This window comes from Colias croceus, chromosome 18 (genome assembly GCF_905220415.1).
Source record: "Colias croceus chromosome 18, ilColCroc2.1".
Classification (NCBI taxonomy): Eukaryota; Metazoa; Arthropoda; class Insecta; order Lepidoptera; family Pieridae; genus Colias; species Colias croceus.
Genome location: NC_059554.1, coordinates 1,696,556 through 1,709,221, shown reverse-complemented (window position 1 = coordinate 1,709,221; position 12,666 = coordinate 1,696,556). Strand labels below are relative to the sequence as shown.

Genomic DNA, 12,666 nt, shown 5'->3' with positions numbered 1-12,666 from the left:
TATTTAAATGATCATAATTTTTTTTATTAATGAACCAATTGACATGAATTAAACACTAAATGACAAAAAAAATTAACTACAGTTTTGGGTTCGGGATCAATTTAATAATTACACCTGCTAATATTTTTTTACATATTTTCATTGTATAAAATCGTAACATAATTTCCTTTAATTTCTATTAACACATAGATAATATCTTCCCAAGGTACTAAATTTTAATAAAAAAGTTGTTTTTGTTATTTATATCTAAAAAAGAGTATTTATATTAGACAGAAATAAACATAAAATTTTTATAAGTTTTATGGAAGCTGAATGTAATGCAAATGGGCAAATATAAAAGTAAAATTAGGTATTTAAAATAAATAAATGAAACAACTACCAATTACAGAAAAACTTCTTTTTCGGTTGAAAATTGCTGGATCATGAGTATAATTCTTTATCTCTTACCTTGGGCAGTCTGGAAGAGATCGCTAGTAAGCGATAAGACCGCCTTATGTACATACCGTGTTAATCCATTTGGTATGATTGTAAATATTTTACTTGGTGTGGTACGTATATTACCACACCAATTGATAAATAATATGTACTCTGATCCCAGTACGATCTGTACCGCGATAGCCATAACGATAATAAAACAATCAGATGACAGTAAAGCACGATTAAAAATCATACTTGTACAGTAGTTGTGAGTGCAATATTTACGTTTCAAAATAACATTTTTTTTGGTACTAAAACGTAGGTAGATTCTCACGCACGCACGCTGATACGTGGTTGGCTGCCCCTTTTCTTATTCCCGAAAAATATCCTCTAAAATTACCCAAGATTCTTCCAATGATTTTACCATACGTTGGAAATTAACTTTAGTCAACAATTGACCACGCGCCAGGATACTTATTTCTACAACATCCTCATGCAAATCGTTAATTTTTATGAACATTGAATCTGTAAATAAAAAAAATGAAAAGATTACTTTACCTAATTTTATTAAAAAGCTACTAACAAATAAAATTCTATCAAGAACTAAAGTGACCTTCTTTGGGCGTTTAATATAGTCTTGTAAAAGTTATACATAAAAATAAAATTTCATCATTTTCTTATTTTGTCGTAACTTCAATTCTAATTAAAAACATGAGTCTAACTAAGTATATAATTAATTAATAAAGAATAAATATAAAAGCTACAACTTACCTTTTGTGGGAACGCAAGAAGGATTTTTTTAAATGTCACAATTAACTGTTAATAGTGTCTTGTTTGATATCAAATAATAAACATCTACCCTCACTTGTAAAATTTTATTTAGTATATTCACATAAAATATAAGCACCTGAAGTGGACTCTGGGAAGACATGGGTTAAAAAGTTAAATAAATAAGTACAATTAAAAACCCCACCAACATCATATTAGTTAATTTTTAATTATAAATTTGCAAGAAGCGTTAAACATGTAAATTGATTTGATTTTAATGAAGTCTCATAGATGGCGCTGTTTCAAATTTGTCTTTATACTACTAAGATTCATTAAACTGTTTCTCTGCCAAAATTACGTAAATGACGTAGTTTTTATAGTGTAAAGCTAGATAATAGCGTGGCTTACCCAAAAACAACATTTAAACATGAGTCTTTAGATTGTACGCTGTGTAATACACGGAATACGTTAGAAAAATAAAGGTTCACAGCTCCTCCCCCGGAGGTGATAGCATGATAATGTGTATATAAAAGCCTCACCCGACCTGTTAGTAAAATTCATGCAAAATTTGAAGTCAATCTATGCGGTACTTTTCGAGATTAGCTCGGACAAATATACAGACAAACAGACAAACAGACAAACCGACAAACAGACAAACAGACAAAAATTCTAAAAACTATGTTTTTGGCTTCTATATCGATTATAGATCATGGATTATGTATTCTTTTAAAAAAATATTCAATGTACAGTTTTGACTTTCCTACGATTTTATTATATGTATAGATAAAGGGATCTTATTATATTTATTTCTCTCAATATTTTGTGATCCAAACTTCGTAATCATACGACTCAGTATTCAAACCCTGCACACACGGTTCAATTTAAAAGCATGTGCATTCATCCTTACAGCTAACACTCTGAATACTGAAAGATTAGCATCTAGCTAGCTAGACTATATATTATAGAAACTGTAGACTGTAGAGACATTAGAGTTTGGATATGCTTTTGTAGACTAGATATTTCTATTTCAGTCGCCATCTTATTGTGCGAACTACAAATACTATAAAATGATAATTACATATGCAGGAAAGTGAATTAGTTGTTTTATGCTATGGCCTATATCTTATGAAAAAAAATGAAATATAGCCAATTACACTCAAAACCAGACCAGTAACTTCGGAGCATATTTAGTTAAACAAATAAATCAGTTTTTCCTGCAAATAATATTAGTACACTAGCTGTGTCCCGCGGTTTTACCCGCAGTTCTCAGCTCCTGTTGGTCTTAGCATGATGATATGTAGCATATAGCTTTCCTCGATAAATGGGCTATCTTAAATCGAAAGAATTATTCAAATCGGACTAGTAGTTCCCGAGATTAGCGCGTTCAAAGAAAAAAACAAATTCTTCAGCTTTGTGATATTAAGTATAGATATAGATATCTATAGGTATTGACTCAAACGAACAAATATTCACATTTGGATAAATTATACGCATAAACAAATTAACAGGTGTGCGAAACATTTCAGTATTAATTACGTATTTACAGAACTACTTAATACATTACGCTGAAGTTAGAAACATCTGAAGTTATGAGCAAATTGAATTTATGCGACCAACTTCATTACAATACAAGTGCTCCTATAACTAATACAATTTGCTTCATTGAATATTTGAGATATTGATTTTGCTGCACTTGCTCTTACCTAGCCTAAGTATAAACCTACCTAGTTCAATATTAATACTGTACTAAGACTCCTGTAGACAGTAGAACCGTCATCCTGTTATAAATGAGCCAAAATGTGTCAGTATCTTCCAGACTATAATTAACCTCTACAATAATTTTGAATAAATTAAATACGCCCGAATTAAAAAGTCACTTTTGTCGCGAGAACACTTTCAAAACATGTTCCATGTCACCTTCACGTAACCGTATTATAATTTATAATAGATGCGGACATGATGACGTCAAGCTATAATTACGGTATTAAGCCGAAAATACCCTTCATAGGGCTTCATGAAGCCACTCGATTACTTCCAGTAGAAGGCCGATACATGATCGCTAGATCTTCTTCTAATATATAAAAATCAATGCCACTTTTCGTTGTAATTCCATAACTCGAGAACGGCTGAACCGATTTCGATAATTCTTTTTTTATTATATTCCTTGAAGTACGAGGATGGTTCTTATGTAGAGAAAACGTTAATATGTACCACGGGCGAAGCCGGGGCGGACCGCTAGTAATCCATAATTATTGAGATATTATCCTACTAATTAAGCATGTTAATTGTTAAAGTTTGTGAGGATGTATGCATGCTTGTTACGCTTTCACAAAAATCCTATGTCGGATTTGGATGAAACTTTGCTTTAACATAGGTTCATCAGAATCACATGTGTGAAGTCCCGTGTCCCCTATTGGGGTATGGAGCAGATGTATTATTCATACATCTGCTTAAAATCGATTTTCTTAAGGGACAAGTAGGCTATCAGCCTTCTATGTCCTGCCAAACCGAGATATTTTTTCTTTATCTCCAGCGGGAATTGAACCCAGGACTCCTCGGTTTTACAAACACGCGTTAACCACTGTACCAATAAATCTTTATCAGAATAACAAATGATTTATAGAAATACTTGATTTTGCGGGTTCGTCCACGAGTGAAACCGCGCGACACAGCTAGTTATAATAATTTAGTTGCAATTTGTGACAACACATAGTTATGATAAGGATTACTGACTGTTGAGTGTTACATGATAAATTATCTAATAAACAAGGAATTGTTGCATATATAATATTGCGTATAGGTAATTTATATCGATTTATAATATAGGAGTATAATACTAGATTGAATTAAATGTATGTTGATAAAAATATTTTTTTGTGTGAAGAATTAATTACTATAAAAGCGGTTGCGAGGAAATTGAAAATTGAAAACATGTCTTTGTAAATGGCTTAAAATATTTCAGTTTTTTTTAATGTTAGCAGAAATAGTTTAAGTCTAATGTGGCGTCAAAAAATTTCTATTTTTTTATAAATATAAGTATAACCTTGAAAATAAGAAAAATCTAACAACTTCCCTCATCTACATTGTATACGAAACGACTCTAATCTATCGAAAAATAATGTACCTGCTATTTTTCTTTATTTCTATGTCAAACCGCCTGAAAACAGCTTTCCAACCAATCACAACACAAAAACCCAATTATAACGTACAAATTACGAGATCGTTATCCAAAATCTAATCTCCACCATAATTCAAGGGGACAAGCTAGACAAGCGCTAATGATAAATCACCTTTACCTTTGAGTGCTGTAATAAACTTCCAAGAATATGACTCAGCAATTTTTCCTACCTCTTATGGTGTCTGTTCACTTTTGCATGTTATTAGTCAATGTTATAGCTTCGATTAATATCGTATCAACCGACTTCAAAAAAGGAGGATCTCAAGTCAACTGTATTTTTTTTCCTCTGAACTCTCGGAAGGAAGAAACTAGAACGGATTTCGTTTTGACCATTCGAAAGAGGTAATCTTATATATAAAAATGAATCGCAAAATGTGTTGGTAAGCGCATAACTCGAGAACGGCTGAACCGATTTCGATAATTATTTTTTTATTATATTCCTTGAAGTACGAGGATGGTTCTTATGTAAAGAAAACGTGAATATGTACCACGGGCGAAGCCGGGGCGGACCGCTAGTAATAAATAGAAATAGTTATTTTTAAAATACATAAGTAAGTAATTATTTTCGCGTAAGGTCTAATAATATATAATACTAGCTGTTCCGCACGGTTTCACCCCCGTGGCTTCACTCCTGTTGGCCGTAGCGTGATGATATATAGCCTGTAACCTTCCTCGTTAAATGGGCTATCTAACACCGAAAGAAGTTTTCAAATCGAAACCGAGATTAGCGCGTTCAAACAAACAAACAAACTCTTCAGCTATAAAATATTAGTATAGGTTTCAAAACCCTTATTTTACTAATACTGTATAATGATACTTTTATACAAAAGCTATGTCATTATATTCTGAGCCACAAATAATACCTAATACACGAAGTATTGAAGACACAAATTTGCGTGAAAAACAATCCTCATTATGGTTTGTCTTTGAATAATTAATAATTATCAATCATTTTCTTTTTCTAATGGGTAATTCAATATCTCTTTCACAAATTGCTTGCAATAAACAATTAAATGTTGTATTTTTGTAGTGATTAAATTGTATGCAGTAGGTATTTAGGAGTATAATAAGACAATGCAATAAAATAAAAAAACGACGTGTGGCACTCGGGGACTGCCGCGGTAAAGCTATTGCATGCTATGCCTTCAAGCCACACCTCCGCCCGTCGGTGTGGGGAGCGTGAGGTTTTTCGTTACGGAATTTCTGGATTCGGTCCCCGCGCTCAAAGACCGCGATAGAAGCTATGCAATAGCTTAATCAAAACTGTAGTAGTAGATAATATACAGGTTGGTATAATATTATGTAAGGTATTCAATTTTCTTTTTCATCTTTTCATGCATGAAGATGTTTGACATTATAATAATATGGAAACATTCAAGTAATATAATAATAAATCTTCGGTGTGATTTGCTACGTAGGTAGGTTTTTTGTTAATTTCTGCTCGTCCCTTATGAAAATATTTTTTACATTCATAAGTCGTTAGGCGGCTATTATTTTGTAACTCAATTGTTACAAACATGATTATTTACCACCCCAAAACTACACACCAAACAATAAAAATAATTGCTACAATCATAGAATGAAAATCACCGTAGGTGATTTCAAATCATCAATTTCAGGAGTTGTTTATAACCACGTAATAATACATACAATATCACGTTAGGCGATTAACACACGGCACCGCGCACCGCGGCGGTTGGCAGTGAATCCCTACGAGGAACGGACTGTTCGACCGCGCGGTCGGGCGGTGTATGTGTGTTTGGTATCAACGGATTTAATAGAAGCCAATGCAACTTGAGAACCGCTTCACCGCCAACCGCGGCGGCACGCGGCACCGTGTGTTAATCGCCTAACTATTATAAATTTAGTCATGGAAATGTATAAACGAGAATTCGTTGTTCGTAGTTGAATAACCGCAACAATTATTAGGAAATTATCAAATTTATATTGAAATTGAAATACAAATTCAAATTCAAAGTAAGTATTTATTTGCAATCAAATCATGTCACTGAATAAATGGAATTTATCCAAAACCCAATTTACCAATAAATTAAGACCACCAATACAAGAATCAATATTTTTTTTTACAAAAAAAAATAATTTGAGATATCGATCTCTATCGATATCTATTGCAGCTCATTGCAGTCTTGCAAGCGTCTTTTGAAACTTCAATAAAATTCCCGATTATAAATCTTCTATTGATGATTGAATTATCCTTTGGAAATAATTATTGAATAAGGAATTATCCATAACGAATGAATCCCTCAAGACCACCTTTTCACCGTTGAAATTAATATCTTTGTACCGAGATAAAACTAGTAATATTATTATAACGGTTTAATTGTATTTTGGAAACGGTTTAACTGTATTTTGGAAAAAAAGTTATTGTTTATTGTTTAATTATAAAAGTAATAATAATTTAAGAAATAAGACTTCGAAATGTTAGCCATTCATAAAACCTTGAATAAAAAATACAACACGATTCATAGAAGTAGATAATATTATTTGTAATTCAAGTAAGACGGTAATCGATATACGACATAGAATACCACTAGGGATATTCATTAATCAGTATGCAACAGGATACTACAATAAATAAATGCATTACTCACTCAGTTTCGTTGTTCTCGAAGATAATGTGTCCCTCTGCAGGCTCGTACTGCGCGCCGCTCTTCGCCGTCCCATCCTCTGTGTTATATGAGATCTTCACTTTGCCCCTTGCCCCCGCCGTCCTCATCACTTTCAACTCATACGTCCCAACCGACTCCGTCAACTCATAGTCTCTTTGCGGGAACGAAAACACACCGGAATGATCATCGTCCAATATTACCACTGTAGCCATTGATGGCGAGGCCAAACAAGCCCCTTTTGGAGTGCTTAAACGCACAAAGAAATGCTCGTCTTCTTCGAAGACCTCGTCATCTATCACTTGGACAGTGAACTTCTTCTCTGTTTCACCACGCCCAAATGTAAGCGAGCCTTGTGCTGCCACGTAATCGGAACCAGCTTCTGCTGTACCATCCTCCGTGGTATACTGAACAGTGACTTCTCCACTCAAGTCTCCACCGCGTACGACTCTCACTTCGAAAGATCCACAGTTTTCCATTACCGTATAGTGGTCTGGGTCAAACCGCACATGTGGACCTCTAGGTTCGGCTGTCACAGAGGTAGATTCTCGCCTTTGTAGCTCAGCTTTTACTTCGCTTAAATCACTTTGCGCCCTCTCTGATATTTTACGTGAGAAGTCACCACCACCAGTCATTTTTCGTGTAGCTGCAACTCTATAAAATGCACGAGATTTTGGGCCTCTTGACATCAAAGTTTCTAATGCCATTCGTTCAACAGTTTCTAAATCTTCTTCAGGATGCTGTTTTCTTAAGTCACGTAATACTGATATATATTCTTTGCGTGACTTTTCTAATTCTCGACCTTCTTCATCATCTCCAAATTCACAAGGCTTTAGGGCCATCTCTACAGAGCCATCGCCTTCACCTTCCACAATAACTCCTCGCTCATTGACACGGTATCCTTTTTTCAGATACTTATAAACCAAAAGCCTGCGGTCTGCTATATAGGCTGTTAATACGGTAGCCGGGAAAAATAAAAACGTGACAGCACCTTCCCATACTTCCACTTCACTCGGCGATATCACTGCCAAAATGAGATACAGCCAAACATAGGCAAATACAGACCAGGTTGCTGTGACCAGAAATACGCGCAGATGTTTAATTTTACGCACTTCCCCATCAGGAATGACGGATACGCAAATTGCAATGATAACGAACAAATTATATGCAGCGGAACCCACAATAGTGCCGGGCCCTAAATCGCCAGCCTCGAAATTCTTTCCTGCTATTTCGATGACCGATAGTAAAATCTCTGGGGCACTCGATCCAAGTGCCATTAACGTCAAGTTGGCAACAGTTTCATTCCATACTCGTACGACGACAATTTGATCGCTCCCGTTTCGTCGCACGCGCACTTCTTTCTCCCTGGACGTGATGACTTCGATAGCGGCCATGAATCTGTCCGAAACGATGGATACGCCGATGAAAAGATACATGAGGCATAAGAAGTAGAGGGTGCCGCGGATCGCGATGTCGAGGGTCGGGACATCTTCGAGGGGCCGCCAAGCGGGAAGGACGAGCCCGTCGCTGCACTGGAGGACGTGATGGGCGGTGGTGTTGCGCGGGGCAAGACGCGCGGAGGGCACCTCGGCGCGCGCCACCACGCAGCAAGCCGCGAGCGCGGCGAGCGCGGCCCGCATGCCCTTTACCTTGCGCAATCCATGACACGACCGGCGCTGCCAAAGGCCGGCGCCCGACTGAGCGACGCGCGAAATCGCTCCCTCTCGGTTAAGGCTTCAAACGCCACTGCGAGCTCGTCCTCACGTATCGCTGATGAAGTTTTATTACCGTCGTGGGCCGTAAAGATGGGCGGTTGAGGAAAAAACTTATTAGCGTCGTACGCATCTCGCGGTCTTATTAAAAGTTAGTTTCGAGTTGGAAATGACAAGGCCGCGTTATTGTAGCGCTATATGGGTTGCGGGCAGAATTTCGAGTGTAATTTAAGCAGTTTTACTGTAATTCCAAGGTTTATAAAATATATCCACGCAAACCGCCGTCACGCTAACTAAATGTAAGTTGTTGATAGTTCCTACTTCCTGAGTTAACACGAATGCATTACTTATTTTAATATATGAACTGCTACCATATATGAATATTTACATGCATATTATTACATTTAAGTAGTAATACATTTTTAACATAATAAATATCAACTTTACAAACAGATTTTTAAGAAATTATTTACATTACGCAAAGTTTTTGAAATAATAAATCTACATGCAGAATAACTCTGAAAGACATTTAACATTATAGTCGAGTCAATTTAATAGGCAACATTTGACGTCTATCAATTTTATCTTCGAAGAGAGGTAACCTGCTTAAAAACATCGATTAAAGTGTATTAATCGATACGGATTTGAAACATTTGTCAATCGAATTTATTAATTTATGATGATTTTTATTCACAAGTAATCAATGCATTCGATTCTAGATATCAGATTTCGATTTTTAGAGTAACGTCTCTAGTATTTAAAAAGAAAAAAGGTTTATTGACACAAAATTGTAGCAACGTCAGTTCTTCAATTCAGAAATTGATTATTATGTTTAGGATGGTTTATCAGTAAAATGAAATCTTAAAATTACTTGTATCGGTCATTATTATTATAAATATGTAATCGTAATTGAAATAAGTTCAGCAAATGTGCAGTTCTAACAAAACGAAATATCATGTTATTCTATGTCGTCGTTACTAGGTTACGTTGTTGAATTTTGTTGAACTGTCAAATGTTGCCTATTAAAATGGCTCTACTATAAATAGATGAATAATGTCAATTTATCGAAATTAAGACGATACACAAAAAAAAATCCACTGCTTGCTGGGCGGAGTCTAATAGCTCGCTATCGCGAACGCGGGCGTGCGCGAAGTCATTCTTGCAAACTCGCCGCGCTGCCGCTGGCCGACTCGGGACAAACATGTATGGAGTCGTCATACAGCTATAATATTGTTATACATATATTTAATTGGACTGAACACTCCTGTGGGATAAAACAGGATTCACGGTATAACCTAATTCCACGCGGGCAAAGCCGCGGTCGGAATGATATTTTTTTATATAAAATAATTATTTAAAAAAAACACACAAAATATATTCACGCAAGTATTTATTTTTTGCACTCTATTATAATGGTAATTATTCAACAAATAATCAAAATAAAATAGCCAGAACAAAGTTAGGCCCTGGTAGGGTCGCGGTAGGTAGGCAGGTACAGCAATGTGAGACGAATACTGGCTTATTTATACCAATAATAATGTATTATAAACATTAAATTAAGTTTACTTTCTAACAACAAAAATACATAATTTTAGCTAATGTGAAAACGAATCAACCAATCATCCCACAACAATGAAATGTGCACACAAATATTCATCCAAATCGGTTCATGTGATTAGGAGGAGTGACTGCAGCGCCACCTTCCGGGCCCAATTGTGTTTCCAGATCACCCAGGAACTCATATACACAAAATTTTTCGAAAAACGTTCACATTACTATGTAAATATGAATATAAACCTGTTTTAGTACTAAGCAATTTCCCGCACAGGTGTAGTAAGTAAAAATGAAATAAATATCAACATCAAATTCTTTATACAACATACGTATCTACCACCTACTAAGAAATGTAATTCTTGAATTTTTTTCGTATTTTTTTTAAATATAATACTACTCCAATGAGCTCCTGTTCCATATTACGTCCACCATACTTCCACTAAGTTCACCATGATTTTTTATTTCTTTGCACTTTGTTGCTTTTTGCTAAAAATGGAATCATGCGATAAAACCAGTAGAGCGTTGATAACATAAATTTTTGACTGAATGAAGGTGCTTACGAAGGTTCACATTGTGAACAATTAGTGGGTTTATTTTCCTTCTGGATTCCGGATTTCTGAAAAGATTATTTATGCTATAAATTAAAAAATCTTACACATTCGTTATGTACTTAAAACAGGGGTACATATCAAACATCGTCTATAATACAAATATCATCAAATTTAAAATAAAACCAACTTACTTCATTAATTTGTTCCAATTGTAAGCATTCTTTTTCCTCCAACCTTTATGTTTCTTCTTCTTATTTTCTTTATTGTCCCCATTTGTCTTATCGTGTTGTCACCCTTTGTTACGATTGCGCGACTCGAAGACAAGCGACACAAGTTCCCCGTGTGACGGCCGTAGCGGGAATGACTCGTGCAGCGATCGGGGTAGGAAGGTACAGGACGGCTCTCGCTAGATTGGCTGGTCGCGCGCTAATTTCAAGTATTTCTTGTTTATTTCAAAACCATCGCATATTTCAAAATTCTAACACGGTAGACGTATAGGTTGTATATTTTATAGTTAATATCCAAAAAGTCGTAACTTTACGTTTGTTATTTTGAAGATGCCAGAGATTTAAAAAAAATAACAATGAGAACTTTGTATTTTTTTTCTATCGAGAAAATATCATGGAATCATGTTTCTAAAACGGTACAAGTATTGTGTTACTATTGAACTTTCTTGTCAAGAATTTTCATCACGACAACTTTAATAATATAAAAATTACGAAGGTTTAAAAAGGGCCGTAAATGTTAGAAAAATTAATTCATCACCTTAAATACTATCTACGGTCTACATTATAAATTATAACATACACATACAGTTCGAAATGCTATGATCCTTTTAGTAAACTATATAATTTATGTTAATTTAATAAAATTATACAAAAACGTTGTTAGTTCCAAAATAATCCAGCAAACATTATAAACCAAAAATTAAAACAGATATAAAGTTGTTTCCTAGTTTCCATATAAGAATATTCAACTCAATCCACTTAAGTTTTAAGAGCCAGTGTTCGTATTTACATATTTCTCTGCACAAAATAAAGCGATCTATTAGGGAAACAAGACAACTAATTATGCCGTTGTATACTTATCGCTTAACTATATTTTATACTAGCTGCTCCGCGCGGTTTCACCCCCCGTGGCTCCACTCCTGTTGACCGTGATGATATATAGCCTATAGCCTTCCTCGATAAATGAACTATCTAACACCGAAAGAATTTTTCAAATCGGACCAGTAGTTCGAGAGATTAGCGCGCTCAAACAAACAAACTCTTCAGCTTATATTAAGTATAGATTCCTGAACGCAATTTCTAAGTATCCAATTGAGATAGAACAATCCTTGAAATTATATAATTACCCCAGAAATTATTGTGAACCGTTTTTATGTTAGTTAATAAAACGTTTACCGAATTATTCGCGGCTTCGCATTGTAGCAAGGTAAATTGCAGTTATGTACTTATCTATATAATATTATATCTATGTGATTAAATTAAATATATCCATGTTTATATCCTCACAATGTTGATATTTACAATATGTATAGGAAATTCAAATCTGGATAAAGACACATTATCATACAAAACACATTCTCTGTCTCTATGTCCCTTTGTATGCTAAAATCTTTAAAACTACGCAACGGATTTTGATGCGGTTTTTTTTAATAGATAGAGTGATTCAAGAGGAAGGTTTTTGTATATAATTTATTAGGTTTTAGACAAAGCGGGCGAAGCCGCGGGCGGTAATCTAGTAAAATCTAATTCGGTCTCGATGGGGTACAAACATTTCTTTAAAATTGTATCCCAAACATTTTTTATACAATATTTTATATAGGTAAGTATTTTCAAAAATAAACATAAGTTCAT

The 12,666-nt window shown here is 34.8% G+C and overlaps 1 protein-coding gene and 1 long non-coding RNA gene across 3 annotated transcripts in view; both read right to left on the bottom strand.

The window, feature by feature from the left end:
* The window catches only part of LOC123699935 (sodium/calcium exchanger 3), a 96,811-nt gene extending 88,093 nt beyond the window's left edge, over positions 1-8,718 (bottom strand). For both annotated transcript variants that reach the window (XM_045646983.1, XM_045646984.1), the window contains exon 1: positions 6,976-8,718. In XM_045646983.1, the coding sequence (XP_045502939.1) occupies positions 6,976-8,630 (1,655 nt within the window). In that variant the 5' untranslated portion in view covers positions 8,631-8,718. The remainder of the gene's footprint in view (positions 1-6,975) is intronic.
* A 1,839-nt stretch (positions 8,719-10,557) lies between these two features.
* Positions 10,558-11,578, bottom strand: LOC123699833. The gene is made up of 2 exons (XR_006752571.1): positions 10,999-11,578; positions 10,558-10,872 (listed from the first exon to the last, which is right to left on the bottom strand). It is a non-coding gene; the product is annotated as an uncharacterized LOC123699833 (long non-coding RNA).
* Positions 11,579-12,666: the final 1,088 nt, after the last annotated feature.